The 19,556-nt window shown below is 38.9% G+C and overlaps 1 protein-coding gene across 7 annotated transcripts in view; it reads left to right on the top strand.

Moving 5' to 3' along the window:
• RAPGEF4 (Rap guanine nucleotide exchange factor 4) overlaps window positions 1-19,196 on the top strand; it is a 245,757-nt gene extending 226,561 nt beyond the window's left edge. For 6 of the 7 annotated variants that reach the window (XM_061608471.1, XM_061608470.1, XM_061608473.1 and 3 more), the window contains 9 exons: window positions 21-118; window positions 5,632-5,757; window positions 7,193-7,371; window positions 9,747-9,837; window positions 11,327-11,377; window positions 12,035-12,122; window positions 12,406-12,470; window positions 17,393-17,447; window positions 17,925-19,196. In XM_061608471.1, the coding sequence (XP_061464455.1) occupies window positions 21-118; window positions 5,632-5,757; window positions 7,193-7,371; window positions 9,747-9,837; window positions 11,327-11,377; window positions 12,035-12,122; window positions 12,406-12,470; window positions 17,393-17,447; window positions 17,925-18,052 (881 nt within the window). In that variant the 3' untranslated portion in view covers window positions 18,053-19,196. The remainder of the gene's footprint in view (window positions 1-20; window positions 119-5,631; window positions 5,758-7,192; window positions 7,372-9,746; window positions 9,838-11,326; window positions 11,378-12,034; window positions 12,123-12,405; window positions 12,471-17,392; window positions 17,448-17,924) is intronic. The other variant, XM_061608472.1, reaches the window with a different exon arrangement.
• Window positions 19,197-19,556: the final 360 nt, after the last annotated feature.

Here is a 19,556-nt window from a genome sequence, read left to right as displayed (position 1 = left end):
CCATGCTTTCTTGTTTACAGAAAAAGTGGTGCTCAAACCAAATGATTTTTCAGTGTTTACAACGCTCAGTATTAATGGACGTCTCTTTGCTTGCCCTCGAGACCAGTTTGACTCACTGGTATGTAAGTATGCTGGTCTCTGAAAACATTTCAAATCAGAGGCTGTGCTTAGTACTCCTGATTTTAGCTAAAGAAGATAAATATTTTAGCTTGAATATTTCTTCTGTTTTAGCTTTTCAGCAAACTATCACTGGAGATTTTCAAAGCACAGGATTGGCAAAAGGGCTGTTAAGACATAACTATAAGAAAGGGTAGTATAATATATATCTTTAAGCAGAACATTGTTATTCCTTGATTCAGACCAAGATTTTTAATTTATTTAGACAAATGTACATACTGCTTATATATCTCATATAAAGACCACCCACTTCCCTCATATCTCACCCAAGGGACAAAAAGCTACCGTGATATCAGGCTCTCGATGCAGAGAGATGTAGAAATCAGTACCTCCACATTCACATACAACCTAGCCATAGGGCCTCACATGTTCCTCCCCATAGAAACAAAATACAATGGCAGGAGCCAGCAAAAATACAGTATTAGGGTAGTGATGTACTTCTGATGACTCCAAAGGGAAGACTCCCTTTTGGTGTAACCACCTTTAGGGTTGCCCTGATGGTGAGCAACCCACTACCCATGGCAGGTCTGACTAAAAAGCCTGGTTCTGGAAGCAGCAACAGCAGTCAGTCTGCTGCCGGGGGGATGATAATGGGTCAAGTTTCAAACCCCATATTCTCTGTGGAAAAGGGACAGAAGAATAAAACCACCCACGTTTTGTGGCATGGGAGCATATTTTTGTCCTATTTTTAATGTAGTTGATGTAAAAAGAAGTTTGTATGTATTTTAAAAAGCATTATATAGGCTAGTATATTGTGTAGGCAAAGAACAAATTCTCTAAAGTTATACCTCTCAGGGCTCTATAACTAAAATTACTATTCTCATTAGAAAGTCTGGCTTCCTTTAAACATTCAAAATGTTTACAAGTTCTAATAAAGTAATCCTGCCATCCTCCCAGGGTGTCCACTTTCGTAGACCTAGATTTTTTTTAAAATGTACTTTTTGTTCCTTTTAACTTCATTAAGAGCAGCTTTCACTGCCCGGCCACGTCAGCATGAATTCGCTTGCTCCAAATCTTGATGCTGGCTCTTGTTTGGCTTTTAAAGAGCCACTCTGTAGACTTTAATGTATTCCGTGGGAACCATAAAATGGAAGCCTTGCCATGGCTTCAGATGCAAAGATAGTTTTGGATTGCAACTGTTTCAACTATAAAAGTCACAAAGAAAGAAATGGAAATGTAAACATTATGTAGCTGGCAATGTGTTCCTGGCCAGCCCATCCTGGCTTCCTTCGTTTATCATCTTAAAGAGCCGCCTTCTATGTTTTTTACCTCACTGGGAGATTCCGAAGAGCTATAAGGCAGAGTTTTGGTGTGTGCCTCGTACTATACAGCAGTACGTCAGGGCTTGGGGAGGTGGTGGGAGAAGCTCCCATTGCAGCCCATTTTGCTCCTGAAAAAGTCTGGGGAATCTTCAGAGTAGATACAAATGCAGCTGAAAGACAGCCAAGAATGGCTGCACCCATGGAGCTCTTTCAGTCCTGGTTTGTAATAACAGTAATAGGCAGTAACCAGCCAGGAGTGTGTTTACTTTTCTTAAAAGTCCCATTAATATTAACAAGAGAAGTAAGTGCCTTTTATTGAAATCAGTAAGATTTAAAAGTGTTTGCTTGTATTGCACCCACATTTTTAATGCTTTGGCTATTATTTCCTTTACTCTTTAGGAAATGTGTTTAGAATGTGCCAGGCAAAACCTTTAGGGTTGTATCAGAGCTCGGAAGATTACTTTAAAAAAGTAATAAATTACAGTTACAATTACAGGGCCAAAAAAGTAGTAGCTGCCATTACGATTGCAATTGCTCTGAAAGTAACTGATTATTTTTTCTCAAAAGTAATCACTACAATTACATTTCAGTTACATTTTTTTAAAAAACACCTACAAGGTGCTGGCCTTGGCTGCTGCTCATCTAAATAGCCTAAAACAACATTAAAAATAAACACACATACAGAGGTAGTAGAATAATTCTTTTTATCCATAAGATAGCAATGGTGGTCTCTCCACTGGTAAAGGAGGTGGGGAGGGAGGCTGAGGCCACTACTCAGATCTTTGCACGTCAAACCAAGTGCAACCCCCCCACCCACTCAGCCAGCAAGCATAATCTCTCTCACTTAACCACCTCCCAGACCCTGCCCTGCCACCAACTAAGGGACACTCACTCAAGCAAACATTTTCCCCTGAGATTCTAAAAACTTAAAATACTGCAAATGCTGCACAGTAACCAGAGAGGGTGATGGAGGCCACTTTGTGTGCCAAGTGCGAACACAGTATTCACACACACACTCACACACACATGTTGTCATCTTTCACCTCCACAGTCCTTTTATCTCCATTCTGCTGCTGCCTCCTTTTCCTCCTTTATCTATGTTCTTGCCCTCCGACTCCCTTTTCCTTTCACTCCATTCTTCACCACCACCATCCATTTTTTTAAACAATTGTTTTCTCCACTCCACCCCATCTCACTCTCCACCTCCTCCCTCATCGCCTCCTACCCACCCACAGAGCACAGAGGGAAGAGCAACGCTGCACAGAAGCCCAGTTTGAGGCACATGAATTTCATCCACAAGTCAGAGGAGCAGAAGACTTCCCCTGCTTCCCCCCCAAGTAATGCCCAAAAGTAATGCTGGAAACATTACAATCACTCCACAAAAGTAATAAAATCACTCCTCGTTCCATTACAATCAAAATGTAAAGGAATTACCCACTCATTCCTCAAAAAAGTAACGAATTACTTCCAAGCTCTGCCCATGCTAGAGTGGAACAGACTCTTGCGCAACAGGACCTATCCTTCTTCTCCCCCCACCCTTCCTGCAGTCCCCCTTGTGCCCTCATAAGCTGCACCAAATAGTTGGGGAATCTTCTGGAGCAGTTTTGGGTGTGTGTGAGGGAATGCAGGGAGGGGGGTGGAAGATGTGCTCTGCTCATGCAGTGTTTGAATCCACCTTTAGAAAGCATGTGACAGTGTGATACAAAGGCCTTTTGCATATGTACAGATCTAGTTGCCTGATCCTGAGACTTTCATTTTTAGAACAAATCTTTACAAGGCTGATCACATTATCATGGTCTAATAGTATGTATTGCCTGGATAATTATTCTTACTGGGCCATTGGCAACTGTAATCATTTTTAAACATTCCAGTTGTATGTGTAACCCCTGACTTTGCTAGGGCTGCAAATGCACCATACATTTAAAGCCTCCCCCAAAGAATACTGGGAACTGTAGTTTACCTTGCATAGAGCTACAATTATTTATTACTTTTATTTATTAAATTTATACCCCGCCTTATGGCCAAAAGGCCCTCAAGGCGGCTTACAAAAAAAACCACCACCAGTTTTCACCACCCTTAACAAATTACAATTCCAAAGATTTTTTTGGGAGAAACCAAGTGTTTTAAATGCACGATATGTACACACCTAGGGCTATGGTCTTAGAAGTAGAGTAGCAAGATTAGCAGAAATGTATCTACTATACAGACTGGCCCAACCTAATTAAACAATGTCATCCAAGCCAATCTTAAGTAGCATCTTTCTAAATATATTCAGTGTAGAGTCAGGATGCCCCGTGCCCTGACTGAGCTCCACTGAACTAATGACACATTAGTTTTTAGTTTTTATTGGTACTTATTTAATATATTGTAAAATGGAAACTTTGGAAAGGGAAAAATGGGCAATGAACTGTACTGCCCTCTCGTGGAATAAAAAGCAATTAGGACAGCTTCACCTATAGCTGGGCAGGTGCCAACTCAGATTAGTGATAACTTCACTGAAAATGGTGATAAATAGTTTTTCCTAGACAGATCTGTAGATATCAGCTCTACATTCAAATTCAAATGAGCTAGAACCCTAACTACTAATGGCACCAAAATGCCAACTAGTCTCTAAACCTTTTTGTCCCAAGTTCAGAACAATCCTTATAATCCACCAAATCAGCATCACTCACATGCTGAGAGACAGAAATGCCCAGCAACTAAAACATTTAGGTATAGAATATTGCAACATTAGAAATACTTACATTTATACAGGTCTTTAGAGAGCCCAAAGTGTTTTGCATAAATTATCTCAGTATCTTTACAACTGCAAGTAAGTCATATTGTCTGTATGTTGCTTATTGGGTTGAGGAGCATAGGTGAAGCTAAGAGAATAGTGGCATGCCTAAGGCTGTGCAGAATTTGAACAGAAGATTTTCAGTTCACTGCTTAGCATCATTGTCGCAATGCTGCATTAGCGCTCTCTTTAGTTCATATGTCATTACATTTATGCACCAGATGGCTTCTTCATTACTTGTATTACATGGTATGGAAAATGCCATTTTGATGGTTATTTGTTTTAATAAAAGATTGAACAATTAAAATCAATTTAATCCACACTTTATATGTGCTTATAGCTGTAATTAATATAATTGTGAGTGAAGGTCATGTGGAAACAAATGATAGATAATGAATAGTATATTTATTCATGAGTTTACTCTTCTTATGTCAGAAGCTCTAGTGTCAAGTAAACAAAGAAGATTCCCTAGATGATCCCGAGGTCTGAAGATATGCACTATAAATAGCTTGTATGTGTAAGGCACAGGTTTCCTTCCCACCCAAATTGTCCAAGGGGCTATTTGGAATAAAACGTACAGTAGTAGAACATTTGCTTTGCATACAAAAGGTCCCGGTTTCAATCCCTGGCATCTCCAGGTAGGGCTGGGAAGTCCCCTGTCTGAAACTGTGGAAAGCCATTGCCAGCCATTATGAAGACAGTACTGAGCTAGATGGAGCACTGGTCTCACTTCTTATATTCTATGTGCCTGTATGTTTTCCTCTTGTAATGCAGCAGATATGAAGCAAAATAGAAGAAGAGCTTTCAGAAGTCTTAGGGCTGCTTTTTTAATATTATTAATTTCCTGCAGGATAATAGATGAAACTTAGCATATAAATCACTACAACTGACAACCACACCTGTATCTATTTCACTGTGCATTTATGTTGCAAAATAAATCTATGGGTGTGTTGATATATTTGTGCTTTTTCCAACTCATGCTTTCTGTTTTAGTGAAAATTCATAACTCTTGTATTCCAATTCCTTTTTTAAACCTTTTTTAAAAAAACAATGTTTTTAACATTTTTAAGATGTCTTCAAAGCTTTTTCAAAACTTTTTTTAAAGATTTTTTAAAATGTATTTTAATGTCTGTTTTTATGATGTTTTAAAGTGTTTTTAATGCTTTTGTTTGCCGCCATGGGCTCCTGATGGGAGGAGGGGTGGGATATAAATCGAATAATAAATAGATAAATAGATAAATAAATAAATAAAATTCTTATTACATGTTATGACCAATGAGGATGCAATAAACTTTATGCAAGTACTATCACATGTTAGAGAGAGAGAGAGAGAGAGAGAGAGAGAGCTATTAACATAGAGTGAGAGATCAGGTGGATAATAAAGTTCACAGAAAGCTTCATCATTATTTTCCCCAGATGCCACTACAGGAACAAGAAGGCCCATCTACTGGAACTGTGGGAACATTTGAACTCATGAGCTCCAAAGACCTAGCGTACCAAATGACAATTTATGAATGGGAGCTTTTCAACTGTGTGCATGAGGTAAAAAATCATGTTTATCCCATCATAAGCTATGGACACACTTGCAATTATACTGGTTTCAGTGCACCTCCACCTCTGTGTTGTGAATCTGGAGATACATGTCAGTCAAGCTCTAACCCTTTTTATTCAAAATCTGGGATTTTTGAGATTGGATGCATTTTTTCTTCACGCCAGCTTCACACTGTCTTCAAACTGTTTGGTCAATCAATCTGTTGTGTCACTGAGGTGTGTGCAATGGAAACACTTTGCTTTGCTGTGGGAGGTCCTAAAAGGTCTGACACCAGCAGTGGGGCTGGGTGTATTCCAATCAGACAATAAAGATGTGTACAGCTGGGTGCAGATTCATTTCAAACCATACACAAGCAAAATGGTCGTTTTTAAGGAACTAGTGTGCACATAGCCATAGGCTCACCCAGTGGGGCAGAACCACAGTGCTAGCTTCCTGGCAGTGGGGTTGCTGCTGTCTTGGCGCACCAGCAGAGCCAATCCAGCACTCCTGCCCGTGTGCTTACACCATGTTGACCTCCCTTCCGCTTTGCCTTGTCTTCCTCCCAGTAAGCAACAGAAACCCCGCTGCTGGGGAGCTAGTGTTGCAGCTCTGCCCCACCAGATGTGCCACTTCTGGGCTGAGGCTTGATCTATATATGCAACAAAATTAGGTGGTTGAATGAATTACATCACTTCAGACTGCAAATGGAGAATGACAGCATATCAGGGAGAATGATTCTAGCTAGAGATATAAAATTTCAGCCAGTTCTTAAACCAAAGGAAAATGTTTATTTTTTTGGAAATTATAGGCATTCTGGGAAAAATTGAAATGATAATACTTGCTTATCAAACCTAAACTTACTTTACTGCTTTTAAGACCATGCAATGTTTCTTGTATAACTTAGTTAGGGGCACATAATCCTGTGCTCTTTCATATACTCTAGGTTGTTCTGAAGCTTTAAACTGTATTTTCCCAATAACAATGTGCTCCTACTGGGAGGAAGGGTGGGATATAAATCTAATAAATACATAAATTATAAACAATGAAATGGGAAGTTATAATTAATGGAAGATGGCTGGTTTGCACAACCGTATGAAGGGAGAAGTAAAAGTGCTGTGTGCGCTGCTAAAGTGCTTGTTCGCATCCCAGCTTATCGATATCTCAGTTTATTGTTATTAACATGATCAAATGCTGCCAGATACACTCTATTATTATTGCAAAGGGAAAAAAGGAGGATGTAATCAGCTTTGCGAGACGAGGAGGAACAGAAATGTGATGAACTGAACCATTGTCAGCAAGACCAGAGAACATTTGCTACGTAGCAAGATCCAATCTTCAAACTAGTGATTTCTTCCTGGCGAGTTCTTTCTTCCTTTTTCTTTTTTTAAAGCATAAATTATTTCTCTAACCCTGCCATTCATCCCTCCTCCTTTTTTTATTTTCTAGTTGGAACTGGTCTACCACACATTTGGAAGGCACAATTTTAAAAAGACCACAGCAAATTTGGATCTGTTTTTACGAAGATTTAATGAAATCCAATTCTGGGTAGTCACGGAGATTTGTCTTTGTTCCCAACTCAGCAAACGTGTCCAGCTCTTAAAGAAGTTCATTAAGATAGCAGCCCAGTAAGTATAGTCAAACTGCATTAAAGCTGCAATCCTATGCACTTGCCTGGAAGTAAGTCCCACTGAATTGCATGGGGATTACTTCTGACTAGACATGTACAGCAGAGGTGTGAAATATGCACTGTACCCACTTAATCTTACCCTGGCCAAAAACGTAACAGCGGCCTGGTTAGTACTTGGATGGGAGACCGCCTGGAATACCAGGTGCCAAAGGCTTAGACTCTTAGAGGAAGGCAATGGTAAACCACCTCTGAATACCTCTTACCGTGAAAACCCTATGAATACATCCAAACAAGATTCATAAGGTCGCCATAAGTCATAACCGACTGGAAGGCATATAACAACAACACTATATATATTCAGAGCCTCACAGTATGGGACCACTGTGTTAACAGTGCAAAGAGAATTGAATCCCTTTTTCAGCCAATAAAAAAAAATTCTATCCTTCAATTTGTTTGCACAGAGCTGTTCCACATTCTGTCCAGCAGAGGGCAATAGCACATGCAGATAAAAACGAAAAGCAGTTCCTTTCCTAACCATTGGCACAAAATAGGAATGTATTTACTCAGCTAAATAATTTGAACAATTTCCATATATATATATTTAAAAACACAGTTATGGACCTTTATTTTTAATGGAGGAAAACAGCAGGAAAAACATTAGTATTGCCTGAGGCAAGCAGCTAGCTAGTATCCCAGAATCACTGTAGAATTAATCTCATATAAGTCCTGTTTGGCAACCTCCTGTTTACTTCTGTGTATTTTTTGTATGCTTGCTTTAGTAAACTGAATAGCTAAACTTCTCAGGCTCTGCTTTAATGCAACCACTTGGGCAGACTTGATATTCCAAGTGTAAACTATGATATTTTATTTCTGTTATTTCAACGTTGTGGTGTTCTTTCTTGCAATAAAAAAACTGCTACTATAGCAACTTTTTTTGTTAATATACAGTAAAACAGTAAGTGTAAAGGGAAGATGTGTTAGAACAGGAAGATCAGACACAGGAGACTACAGGGATGTAAGTGATATTGTTTGTTTGCATACCCACATATGCATGAACTCACCATGATCCAGAAAAAGTTGGAAGCATCATGTGGCCCATAGATCCTTCTGGCCCTCTGGAGAGAAGGAGAGAAAAGAGGGGCTCCAGTGACTTTTGGCTGTTGCCCTGCTCGCCATCAGGGGTGGCTCACAGTTGCCGTTCCCTATGGGTTCATGGCCCTTTATAGAAAAAAAGATTGCCCACCCTTGCCCTAAACTGGGGAGCCTCCAGTCCATGGGCCTAATTGGGCCCAGCGCAGGTCCCAATGTGGCCTACAAGGCTGTTCCCCACAGACCTGATGTCATGTGTGACACCAGATGGGCAGGTAAGGACACGACTACAAGGAAATCATTGGGAGTTTAAAGTGAGCCCCCAATTGTTCCTACCACATTGACAAGGGTGCTTGGGGCACATCTAGCATCATGTGGACATTTCCCACATAAATTTCAGTTGCACAGATTGGGGGTAGAGTTGGTATGGGAAACCCCTATGTGATTTTCCCTACCCAGACATGATCCAGATTAATCAAAATTATTTGTTTGTTTATTTTTTGCTATAATTTTGTGCTACCCATAACAGATTTTCGAGGCAGCAAAATAAAATAAAATACAGTAAATGCAGTATCAAAACACAAACACAACATTTAAAACAAACAAGAGCAGAAATAAAGCCATATAATTTATCAGAAGACTGTAGAATCTCATGAGGAAATCTCCTCTGTACCCGCAAAAGTAACATTTGAATTAGACCTTTGTCTATTAGCAGGTTATGTTTCTTTCCCCCCCTCTAAACTGAAAGCTGAACTCTTTCTTTTATGCTAAATGAGACTCCATATTGTCTGAACTTAGCATGAAGCATTGGTCTAGTTTCCAGAAATGCCCATATGATAGTATTTACTGTGTGGAAGAGAATGAATAAATCATTTGAACAAAAATAAAAAAAGTGTAAGTAGGTATGAAGAGGCCTTTTAAGGAGAATTTCAGAAAAAGGGACTATCTGATGACAGAATTTCTTGTAATGTGACTTTGGGGACTCAAACCAAACAGCCAAATCCTAAATAGGTTAAGATGGGAATCACTCCTGGTGATTTGAACAGCATTTGCTTTTGAGAAAATGTGCTTAGAATGGCAAATGAAGGAATTAGTGTTAAATAAATACATTAAAATGTTTTATTTTCCCCAAATGATGAAGCTTAAGTGTAATATTAAGGCCTGTCAGGATGAACACATTCACATTACAAAAGGACTCATAGAAGCATTTCTGTTACTTTCCTCATTCTCAATTTCCTTCTCTTTCTCTGCCCCCCCTCAAACCATGTACCTCTTTTATTCTAGCTGTAAGGAATATAAAAACTTGAACTCCTTTTTTGCTTTAATCATGGGACTAAGCAACGTTGCAGTAAGCCGCCTCACAATGACATGGGAGGTAAGTGCTAAATAAAGCCTAGGTCTACAAATGTTGACTTTGCTGCTTTTAATGGTTCACCGGGAATGCAGAAATCACTCCTCCTTTGCTCCTCCCTAGTAGGAGAAACAAACCACAATCCCTAGTTTGGCATTACATCTGCACTGGGCTTTGCTCCAAACAAGCTACAGTGTGAAATCAAGATTTGCTCTTGGCTTTACCATTCAAGGTTTACATAGAACAAAACAAGTCATGATCCCTAGTTTGTTCACAACACCAAGCCCGTGGTTTGTTGCTATTGCTTGTGCTAGGGGAGGAGCGAAGCAGTAGTGATCTCTCCATTCACAACAAACTATTGATTATAGTGTACAGTGACACTGGAACTGGGTCATATTTGTGGTTTCTTTGAGGCAGCAAAGGACCAAGAACCCCGGGCCAGACTCCAAGCAGTTGTTTCAAATCACACAAAGGGTGCTTACTGTCACACAGTAGAATATTGCACTTTTTCCATTTTGAGCTGCTGACTCCCCTTGCCATATCACAGCCAGCTTTTGAAACTCCCCTCAGTTTCAAAAGCAGTTTGCCATGAAGGACGGACATGGCTCCGTGATAGAGCAGGCTGGCCGTGGGGAAGTACCTCAGTGGCAGAGCATCTGCTTTGCAGGGCGAAGGTCTCAGGCTCAACTCTGGCATCTCCAGTAGGTCTAGGAGGGTCTCCTGTCTGAAACCCTGAACAGCTGCTGTCAGGCAGGGTGTAAACACTACTGAGCTAGACGGATCTGGTGGTTTGACTCAGTATAAGGCAGCTTCTTGGGATCCTGTGGAGGACTGAGTTCCTGGAGCTCACAGAACTTGTTTGTAAATGTGTGGGATCCTGCCCTTAGTCATCGGCATAAATATCCCAGCAATAATAACAAAGGCCAGAGAAAAAAACAGTGACCTTTGGTTACAAAGCTAGTTCAGAATGTATGTAATCATTTATATGATGCAGTGTTTCCGGAACTACACACTTGAGGAATGGTTGACCTGTAAATACTGCAGAGGCCTGAGGTTGTTTGATGTAAATAATGTAGCCAGATTACTGCTCCTAAGAAATAAATAATTTATTTGTCAAATATGCTATGCTAAAGACGGGACCAGCATGAAACCTAAAAACAGATGTCTTTTCCTCCCCTTCCCCCAAATGAATGTTGGGAAATCCACACTGGAATGCGGATTGCTTTGCTGCTCCATAACCTCTGTGAACCAAGAGAAAATCTGTCTGGATTTCCCAGGGTATTGGGGGCAGGGTTAGATCCAAAACTGCTCCAAGCTTCATGTCTCTCTATTTATAATCTGGTTGCTAGGAGACATACTGTATTTTTTCACTGCTGCATTGTTGTAAACGTGTGGCAAAAGAACAAGTCTTTTTCCATCTCAGGGCTGTGTTAAAGAAACTGTGCGTGGGGATTCAATCTGCTGTATTATCATCAGATCAATCAATCTTGATGTTTGTCTGTTTTATTGACAGAAACTTCCAAGCAAGTTCAAGAAGATCTATGCAGAGTTTGAAAGCTTAATGGTAAATGGCAATAGAGACTTAATGCTGTGCACACCACCTGCATTCACTCTGTTTCTGATCACCTGATCTGAATTCCTCTATTTTCCAACATTTTATGTGTCCTTGTGTGACTTTAAGGAATTTATGATCCCATTATAGCTCTGAAAAAACAAGCATGTATGACTAATAAATTATACTCTTAGGGAACCTATTCTGAGAAAATGTATGCCACACATAAAGGTGGTCTGGCAAATTTAGAAAACTTCATCATCTCTTACTATCTTTGTAAAATTCTATATTCCAGCTTCAGGTTTTATCAAGCATTATTGTTACAGATTTAAGGTTTTTCCGCTAATAGAGATTACTCAGCAAATGCATAAAAGAGAAACATGCAAGAATTTTATTCAGATAAGCATGCTGTTTTATAACCATACTTTCCCATTTGATAATAAACACTTCTTTTGTTAAGTAATTACACTCTCATCTGAGATCAGATAACTTACACAGAGTAGGCAGCTAATTAAATGGATGATGACTATCCTTATTTTGAAAGAAGCATCTTTTTAAAAAAAGAATTGGGTTATGAGATTACATTTTTTAAACAAAAATACTGTAACTACAAAGTATTTATATTTTGCCCAATGTTTGCAAAGGTCTGACCATTTCTTGTTTTCTCAGGACCCCTCAAGAAACCACAGGGCCTACAGACTCACGGTAGCTAAACTGGAATCTCCTGTTATTCCATTTATGCCTTTACTCATAAAAGGTAACCAAATGATGAGGGGGAAATGCAACAAGATTAATAAAATAAAACAAGAAATTTCAAATGAGACTTTTGATCCCTTTCCCTCTATTTTGTAGAACTAAAAAAGAGAAAATCTTTTCATAAATCTAAGTATTACTCTCCAAATGTTACTAATTTTTTACAAGCAAATGCTTTAAGTGGATAATAGTGTATGTGAAGTGAGAAAGTTTGTGCACATTCTGGAAGTCTTCATATTTATACCTAATTCAATTACCGCTAATATAAGTTTATATTTATATTGCAGACATGACATTTACTCATGAAGGGAACAAGACATTCATTGATAATCTAGTGAACTTTGAAAAAATGGTAAGTAAAGTATATTTCTTAATGCAAGCATTTTGATGGCTCTATAAGGATGAAGGGCAAGTACTGGGCATCATCTACATCCTATTGAAAACTGTTTTCCATTGCTTTTTGGATGTGGATTCCTACCATTGGCATACAAAAGGCAGGCTTTCCAACGAGAAATTATAGTTGCAACAGCTTCCAAGTAAACTCTATTGACTCTAAGGTTATAAATCTGTTTCTGTGACACTGTTTTACTGTTTCTATGTTGTACTTTTGTATACACTTAGAGATATTTAGATATTAAGCAGTTTAGAAATGTTTTTAAGTAATGGGTAAATAAATGAACCAGTAATTTAATTCCATGGTTCCAGAACAAAAATCTCCTTGAAACTCACTATTCTCTTGTAGGTTAGTTTTACTCATCTAATACTGCCAAGTGAAGAGTGGCAAGTTCTCTCACAACACCATTATTTATCTACCTAATTTCTCTCAATAGCCAAAGTTACTGGCAGATTCCACTTTTGTTTCCGGTGGTTAGACAATTATTGATCTACCTAAAATGTCCCACTTCCTTACAAAACAGATTTTCCTGATGCCCATCAGTTTAAAATAAGCTTTCTTTCTTTCTTTCTTTCTTTCTCTCTTTCTTTCTCTCTTTCTTTCTTTCTTTCTAATTTGTTAATTCTGTCTCAGACCACCTGTTCTTTGACTATGCCTCTAGAGGGCAACATCTTACATACAGTATCAACTCAATGGATTGTGTAATGACATGTTAATAGCACTGTAGCGCTTAAAAACACCCATTTTTAAAACTATTTTGATTTTTCAAATGGATTTGGTATATGTTGAGCAACTTGTGGCAGTTCTAGAGGCTGCAAGGAATGTCTGCATTTGACCACAGATTTCAGAAACCTTTCGTCTGAGTTAGCAGCCCCCCCCCCCCCAGTCTACACATAAGACAAAGGCCTGGTTTTCAAAAATAGCTGGGCTATACCTTCAGACTGTCAGTGGAACTCTTATGACTGAAAGCTTTTCCATGCAAATATTGATAAAATAATAATAACAGCAAAATTTTAATTGACCCTTGAATATGAGAAAACTAAAGTGCAGGCACCTAGAAAAATTGTTTATGAGGGAATCAATCAATAAATAAAAAATCACAGAGAGATAAAACTTCTAACCTAGATTCCCCCTCCCCCCAAAAATGCCAGTTTTCTGTATGCAGGGTATTTTTTTTTTGAATGAAAAGACATTCAGTCTTATAAGGTCCCACCTGAACTCTGAAGTGGTACAGCTTGGAGATGCAGGTTTAACGCTTCATCTCCTGTACGGGACCTTAATCTGTGCCAAAATCAAGCCCACTCTGGCTTTAATTTCCCCCCAAAAGTGAGTGTTTTCCAAACTGTTTTTCTCCCATTGTCTAATTCTGTAAGGCTGTCATTCAGCTGTCAGGCTAGTGGGTTCTGCAGGAGGAATGATGCAGTCAAATATATGGCACCGGTGTTGTTCTCTAACAAGAGCTAGAGGCAGTGAAGGACAGAGCTTCCCTGACTTTAACAGGTGTGCTAAAGAAGGAGTCTTGGCAGGTGCCTCTTTTCATGCTGGGGCCACTGAAACTCTGGGAAGGAGAAGTTCTGATCTTTTTTGGATCCAGTCATCAGTACCCTTCCAGTTGCTTATGCCTTGACTTACCCACAAAGCAGCTTCTTGGTATTCTGCCAGGTCCAGGAGATGGAGATGAAACATAGCTACAGATCTGCATCTCCTCTCTTGACCAAGAAAGCAAGGTTTCTGGGGGCAATAGCACAAGTGCAGAGTAGGTAAGGAGAAGTGTAGGTGCATAGCTGGGGACCTAACTAGAGGGCCTAAGCTTGTTCCTGGAGGTGGCCATGTCTACTTGGCATAGGAAAAGATGCAAGTGTTGTTCCCCCAGTCCTTGTATCAGGGGAAGAGCTTCAGTGCAGCTGGGCGCACCTCTCTCTATAATATGGTTTGCAAGAGTATTGCTGCCATGGTACTTGATGAAAACAGCCATAGGCCATTCCAAAGCGCTTCAGCAACACAAGCTTCTCCATCCATGTCGGAACAAAATAGTGCCATCAACCACTGGTTCTTCTTTTTACTGAGACTCTTCACCCTTGAGGTGTGAAATGAGGATTAGCAAATTTGTGCATATTGGTTTTCAGGTTTTATGGATCTGAACAAAGGGAATTCACATACTGATCCTTATGGGGAAAAAGAGAGGGCAAGCATTCTTTCATTTTTGGAACATAAAGATTATGCAAAATAAAAGTATGTGATTTAAACCCTTAGTAGTTTTTGTATGGTGCATATGAATATTTATAACAATATTGGAGCCTGGGTGTAGGAATGCATTAGCAAACAGTGTGCTGGCCTGCTGCCACTATTCTAGGCTGCATACAACCTGAACTGGAACTGCAGTGTGTGTGTGGCACAGAGAAGAGGCAAACCCAGAGAATTCACTTTATTGTATGGTTGGTTCTATTTTGGAGGGATCCAGGTTTAGTACTGTATAGCTTTCCAGTAATAAGAGTTCCAAACCACTCTGAATAAACATAAGCTAATTTGGGGACACAAAGTTAACAGTTTGGCTGTGTTTTGTTTTGCAGAATTTTGAACTCATTCTTATACCTTATACTTGTGAATTATGAGCGTAGAAAACCAGCTACTGTTTCCTTATGAAACATCTCCAATGCCATAAAATCAGTTTTGGAACCATCTCCTAAGTGAACATACTAAAAAAAGCCCCATTATGCTCATTAACCCCCCAAAGTGTATCTGATGTGCAAGAGGCACATTCATTAAACTCTTTATATTATGTTTTCTTAAATTATTTTACTGGAAATTATTCTCTTTTGTACAATACCTTTTGGGAGATGCAGCTATGGGAATGGTGTGTTTTATGTTAACTTCTCTTTCAAAATATTTGATTCTGCATGGTTTTTAGAACACTCCTAGGTAAATGAAGAATGAAAAGAAAAGAACTGTTCAGTACATACATTTAACATATTTTGCTAGCACAGAAAAAGGATTAAACAAATTCATGAAAGATAGATCTGGCAACAAATATGACAACAAAGTGATACCTCCTTGTTCAGAAACATTATGCTTCAGAATGCCAAATACTTTGTTAGGAATGCTCTGGCTAACCCCCACTTTGGTTCATTCTGAGCTGAAGGGGTGACAAAGCCCTGGAGTATTCTGGACTACCATTTCCCACCTCACATCCCCTGTTTTCTGACTCATTGGCCTTTCTGAGCACTGTGAGATGAGGACAAGCAGTGAGGGCCATTTTTTGGTATTTGGAGGAATATGCAGACCCTGAATTAAATGTTCTCTTCTTCCTTGGCAGACTTCCCTCATGCCCAGCAGAACAATCCCATTGTTCAAAGACAGCATTAGAAAGAAGAACTAGTTATTTTTTCAGAGTGTCAGCAGGAAACACACACACAGCATGAGGTCACCTCATACCCCAATCCCTCCTTTTCACACTGCTGTGTAAGAGCAAAAACGTGTATTTAAGAGCAGGGTTTGAGACCCAAGATGGTGATCTGAGTTCCAACATATGTAACTACACTGTCAAGGGATGCAGTGCAGGACTTCGGGGCATAGGTTGGGAAGGGAGTCTGTGTCTCAGTGCAAACCTTGAGGCAAAGAAATTCCTTCCTGCTTTTTAGTCAGAGCAACTTCACATCACATCAGCTATGTTCCACTGCCCACTCCCATGGGCCTAGGATAGTAAATCTGTAACTTGTTATTTCTTGTAGTAGTAGGGACCTTTTATCTCTTTGGTTTAGAGTGATGAATGGGTTAGGATACTAATAATTAATGCTGCCACGCACCCAGTAATTCTGTATCACTATTCTTCTCTTTCTTTTCTATAAAAGAAAGCTTTGCTTTAGCCTGGTTTGGACCTGCATTTCGTGGGGTTTATAAGCACATTATTTAGGCACATTTCAGGGCAAAGCACCTGGCTTATCCCTAGCAAAAGGTCCCCTCCTCACAAGGAGATGGCAGCTTCACACACTCAGGTTCCCAACAGACATGTGTGTTAACAACATGGGGACAACAAAAGAGAAAGCACATTTATTTATTATATTATTTATATCCCGCCCTTCCAGCAGGAGCCAGGGTGGCAAACAAAAGCACTAAAAACACTTTAAAATATCATAAAAACATTTAATGTATTTAATGTATTTTAAACAAAACATCTTTAAAAAAAAATTTTTTAAGTTTTCAAAACATCTTTTTTTTTTTAAAGAAGGTTTACAAACATATTAAAAATCAATTCTAACACAGATGCAGACTGGGATATGGTCTCAGCTTAAAAGGCTTGTTGAAAGAGTAACAAGCTAAATCTGGTAGGACATTGTCATCATGTCCTACCCTTGGAAGCATATGCCTGACCACTGTGCATACCACAATCTTGGACCAGATCATCCTGATCCAACTTGGTGTTCTCCAAATGTCTTTTGACTACAGCTTCCATCAGCCTTGACCGTTGACCATGCTGGTTGGGGCTGATGGGGTTTGAAGTCTAAAACATCTAAAAGATACCATGTTGGGAAAGACTGAAATAGATGGAGCCTTGATTTGATCCCACATGGGGATTTGTTTATGTTCTTACAAAATATATTTTCACCATTGTTGCTAAAAAAAAAGCCTCGAAGGGCAGATACAAATATTGCAAAAAAAGCATGTGTGGGATATTTTACCATTTGAGAACATAGGTGAGACATTCCATTTATCAATCTGCCCCCGCATTAAAGGAGGCCTGCATCTAGAAAAGTAGCATATCGGGAGGTGGGAAGTCTAGACTGAAACTTTTTTCTCCTGACATACTTGCTTTCCATGTGTAGAATGATATTTAACATTTAATATAGTTGGCTGTAATTTATATATACATATATTCCTTCCAGCGTATGATTTCAAAAACTGTTAGGACAGTGAAATTCTGTTGGAGCCAGCCTTTCAGTAAGTATTACAATATGTGCATTATTATTACTATAAGTTTCCATCTATGCCATGGGTTATAGACTGTGAACTCATTCTAGAATTACAGACTAGGCTAGAGGTACAATCTAATCCCACTGAAATAAGATTTTGCTGGACTGTGCCTCCTGAGTCACTTTACTAGAGAAATTAAGATACACTTCTGGGACTCCTTTTAATCAAATTGTAAATGTTATCTATGCTGATAAAAGAATATAACTAAGCTTCCCCAGTATTAGTGAAAAACTAAATGAAGCACCAATCTGTGGGACAAGTGTTTGTGGAAATAATATGGCAAGGTTAATTTAAAAAGGACGAAAGGAGGAGAAGGGTTTGTAAATGTGTCACTCTGGCTTTGCATGTTTATATTTTATTCTGCGGGAAGTCCTGAGTGCCTTGTATATTCTGCTCAGATTTGAGTTTAAGCGTACCAGTGTCACATCATTTCTGTTTCATCAGATCCTGATGCATCTCTGGCGAATAAGAACCATCAGGATGTCCGGAGTTATATTCGGCAATTAAGTGTGATTGACAACCAGAGGACTTTATCACAAATGTCACACCGACTAGAACCACGACGTACTTAAATGTTTCAAGTGATTATACCCCCTCTTTTTTCTCTAGTACAAGATCATTTTTTAAGAATGCCACCTCTTCCTGCTACCACACTGCCACTACAAATATAAGCAACAACAGACTCTAACATCTTAGGTAATTAACGCACAATGTACCTGCCATCTCTGAGAAATGGCAGAGGACGTTGGCTGTTGAAGAGATCATGTGCTGTAGCTGGGAGGTTACTGATGTTGTATACCTTTAGTTAATTTTGAAACATACTAAAAGTCTTGTACATAAAATAATTTTTTATTTTAAAAAAGAGGGAAATTATGGAGAGGAGACTCCAAAAGCAAATAGTGAATAACGAACCTATAACTTCTGCCATCTCCAAGGTATGTATATGTGGGTTCTCTTATCTAATAACAACAACAAAATTACAGTATTTTTGAATCCATTATCAAACTAAAGGACAACTTTTGCCATTGGTTTTGCATGTTTGACTCACATGAGCTTCAGTAGCAAAAATAACTAATGGCAGAAAATAGGTATGGTAATAAATTACCATGGCTTTAGCATTCAGAGAATAGTTAAAAGTCTTTCCCTGTAAGAGATTATATTTTTTAAAAGTCAGCTCTTAACCACATTTGCCTTACAACAGTAGCGCATTGTGGCCATTAAGTTAACCCCAGGACTGACTGGGTCTCCTAATACTTAGGTATATACTTGTTTACATTTCACTTCTTATGGGATTTTTCTTTAAATTGCCAATCAGGATTTTACAAGATGCCAGGTGAACCAAAAGTAATGAGATTTTGGGAGATTAAAATATAGCACTAAAAGCAGCAAAAAACAAACTTCTTCATAAAGAGCACAATATGCACAAATTTCAAGGTAATATTTTCCTGGACACCAAAACCTTCAACATCAGCTACACTTTTTGGCTGATTAGGTCGTATTTTCTGGATTTTAAATTTTACAAAATATCTACTAATTTTCAGGAATCATTTTGCACTTTTAAGTTGGCAGTATACAGATATGTTAATTCATTGTGAGAATTATTTATTTCTTTATGTGTTAGTTGTTGTGCCATAATAATTATTTTAATCTGTTTTATTTAGCATGTAATGGAAGTACAGTTTGGTGTTTGTACTTGGTCTACATTTCATGGCTACGAGGAGTGTGTTGTATGTTTTATGTAAATAAAATGCACTATCTTCATTAAATGTAACTGCCAAGAAACAAATGTTTGCTGTCCTTTATTAAAAAGGTAGCATCTGTTATTTGTACCTTGATCCTTTTCCATCTATTACTATAGATACAATCTTGCGCAGTGTAGACAGTAGTTGAACTTTGCTATTAAGTATTCAATAATTACTCTCCTTTTCTCTCTGTGACATCTTTAACAGCATTGCCATAGAAGGGCTACAGATCAAACGGTAAAGCCTGTTTTGCATGCAAAAAGCCCCAGATTCAGTCTCTAGAATCTCCAGGTTGGACGAGGAAACACTCACTGGAGAGATGCTGCCAGTCAAA

This window comes from Rhineura floridana, chromosome 2 (genome assembly GCF_030035675.1).
Source record: "Rhineura floridana isolate rRhiFlo1 chromosome 2, rRhiFlo1.hap2, whole genome shotgun sequence".
In the NCBI taxonomy this organism is placed as follows: Eukaryota; Metazoa; Chordata; class Lepidosauria; order Squamata; family Rhineuridae; genus Rhineura; species Rhineura floridana.
The sequence above is the reverse complement of the archived record's forward strand: the minus strand, read 5'-3'. Positions and strand labels throughout refer to the sequence as shown.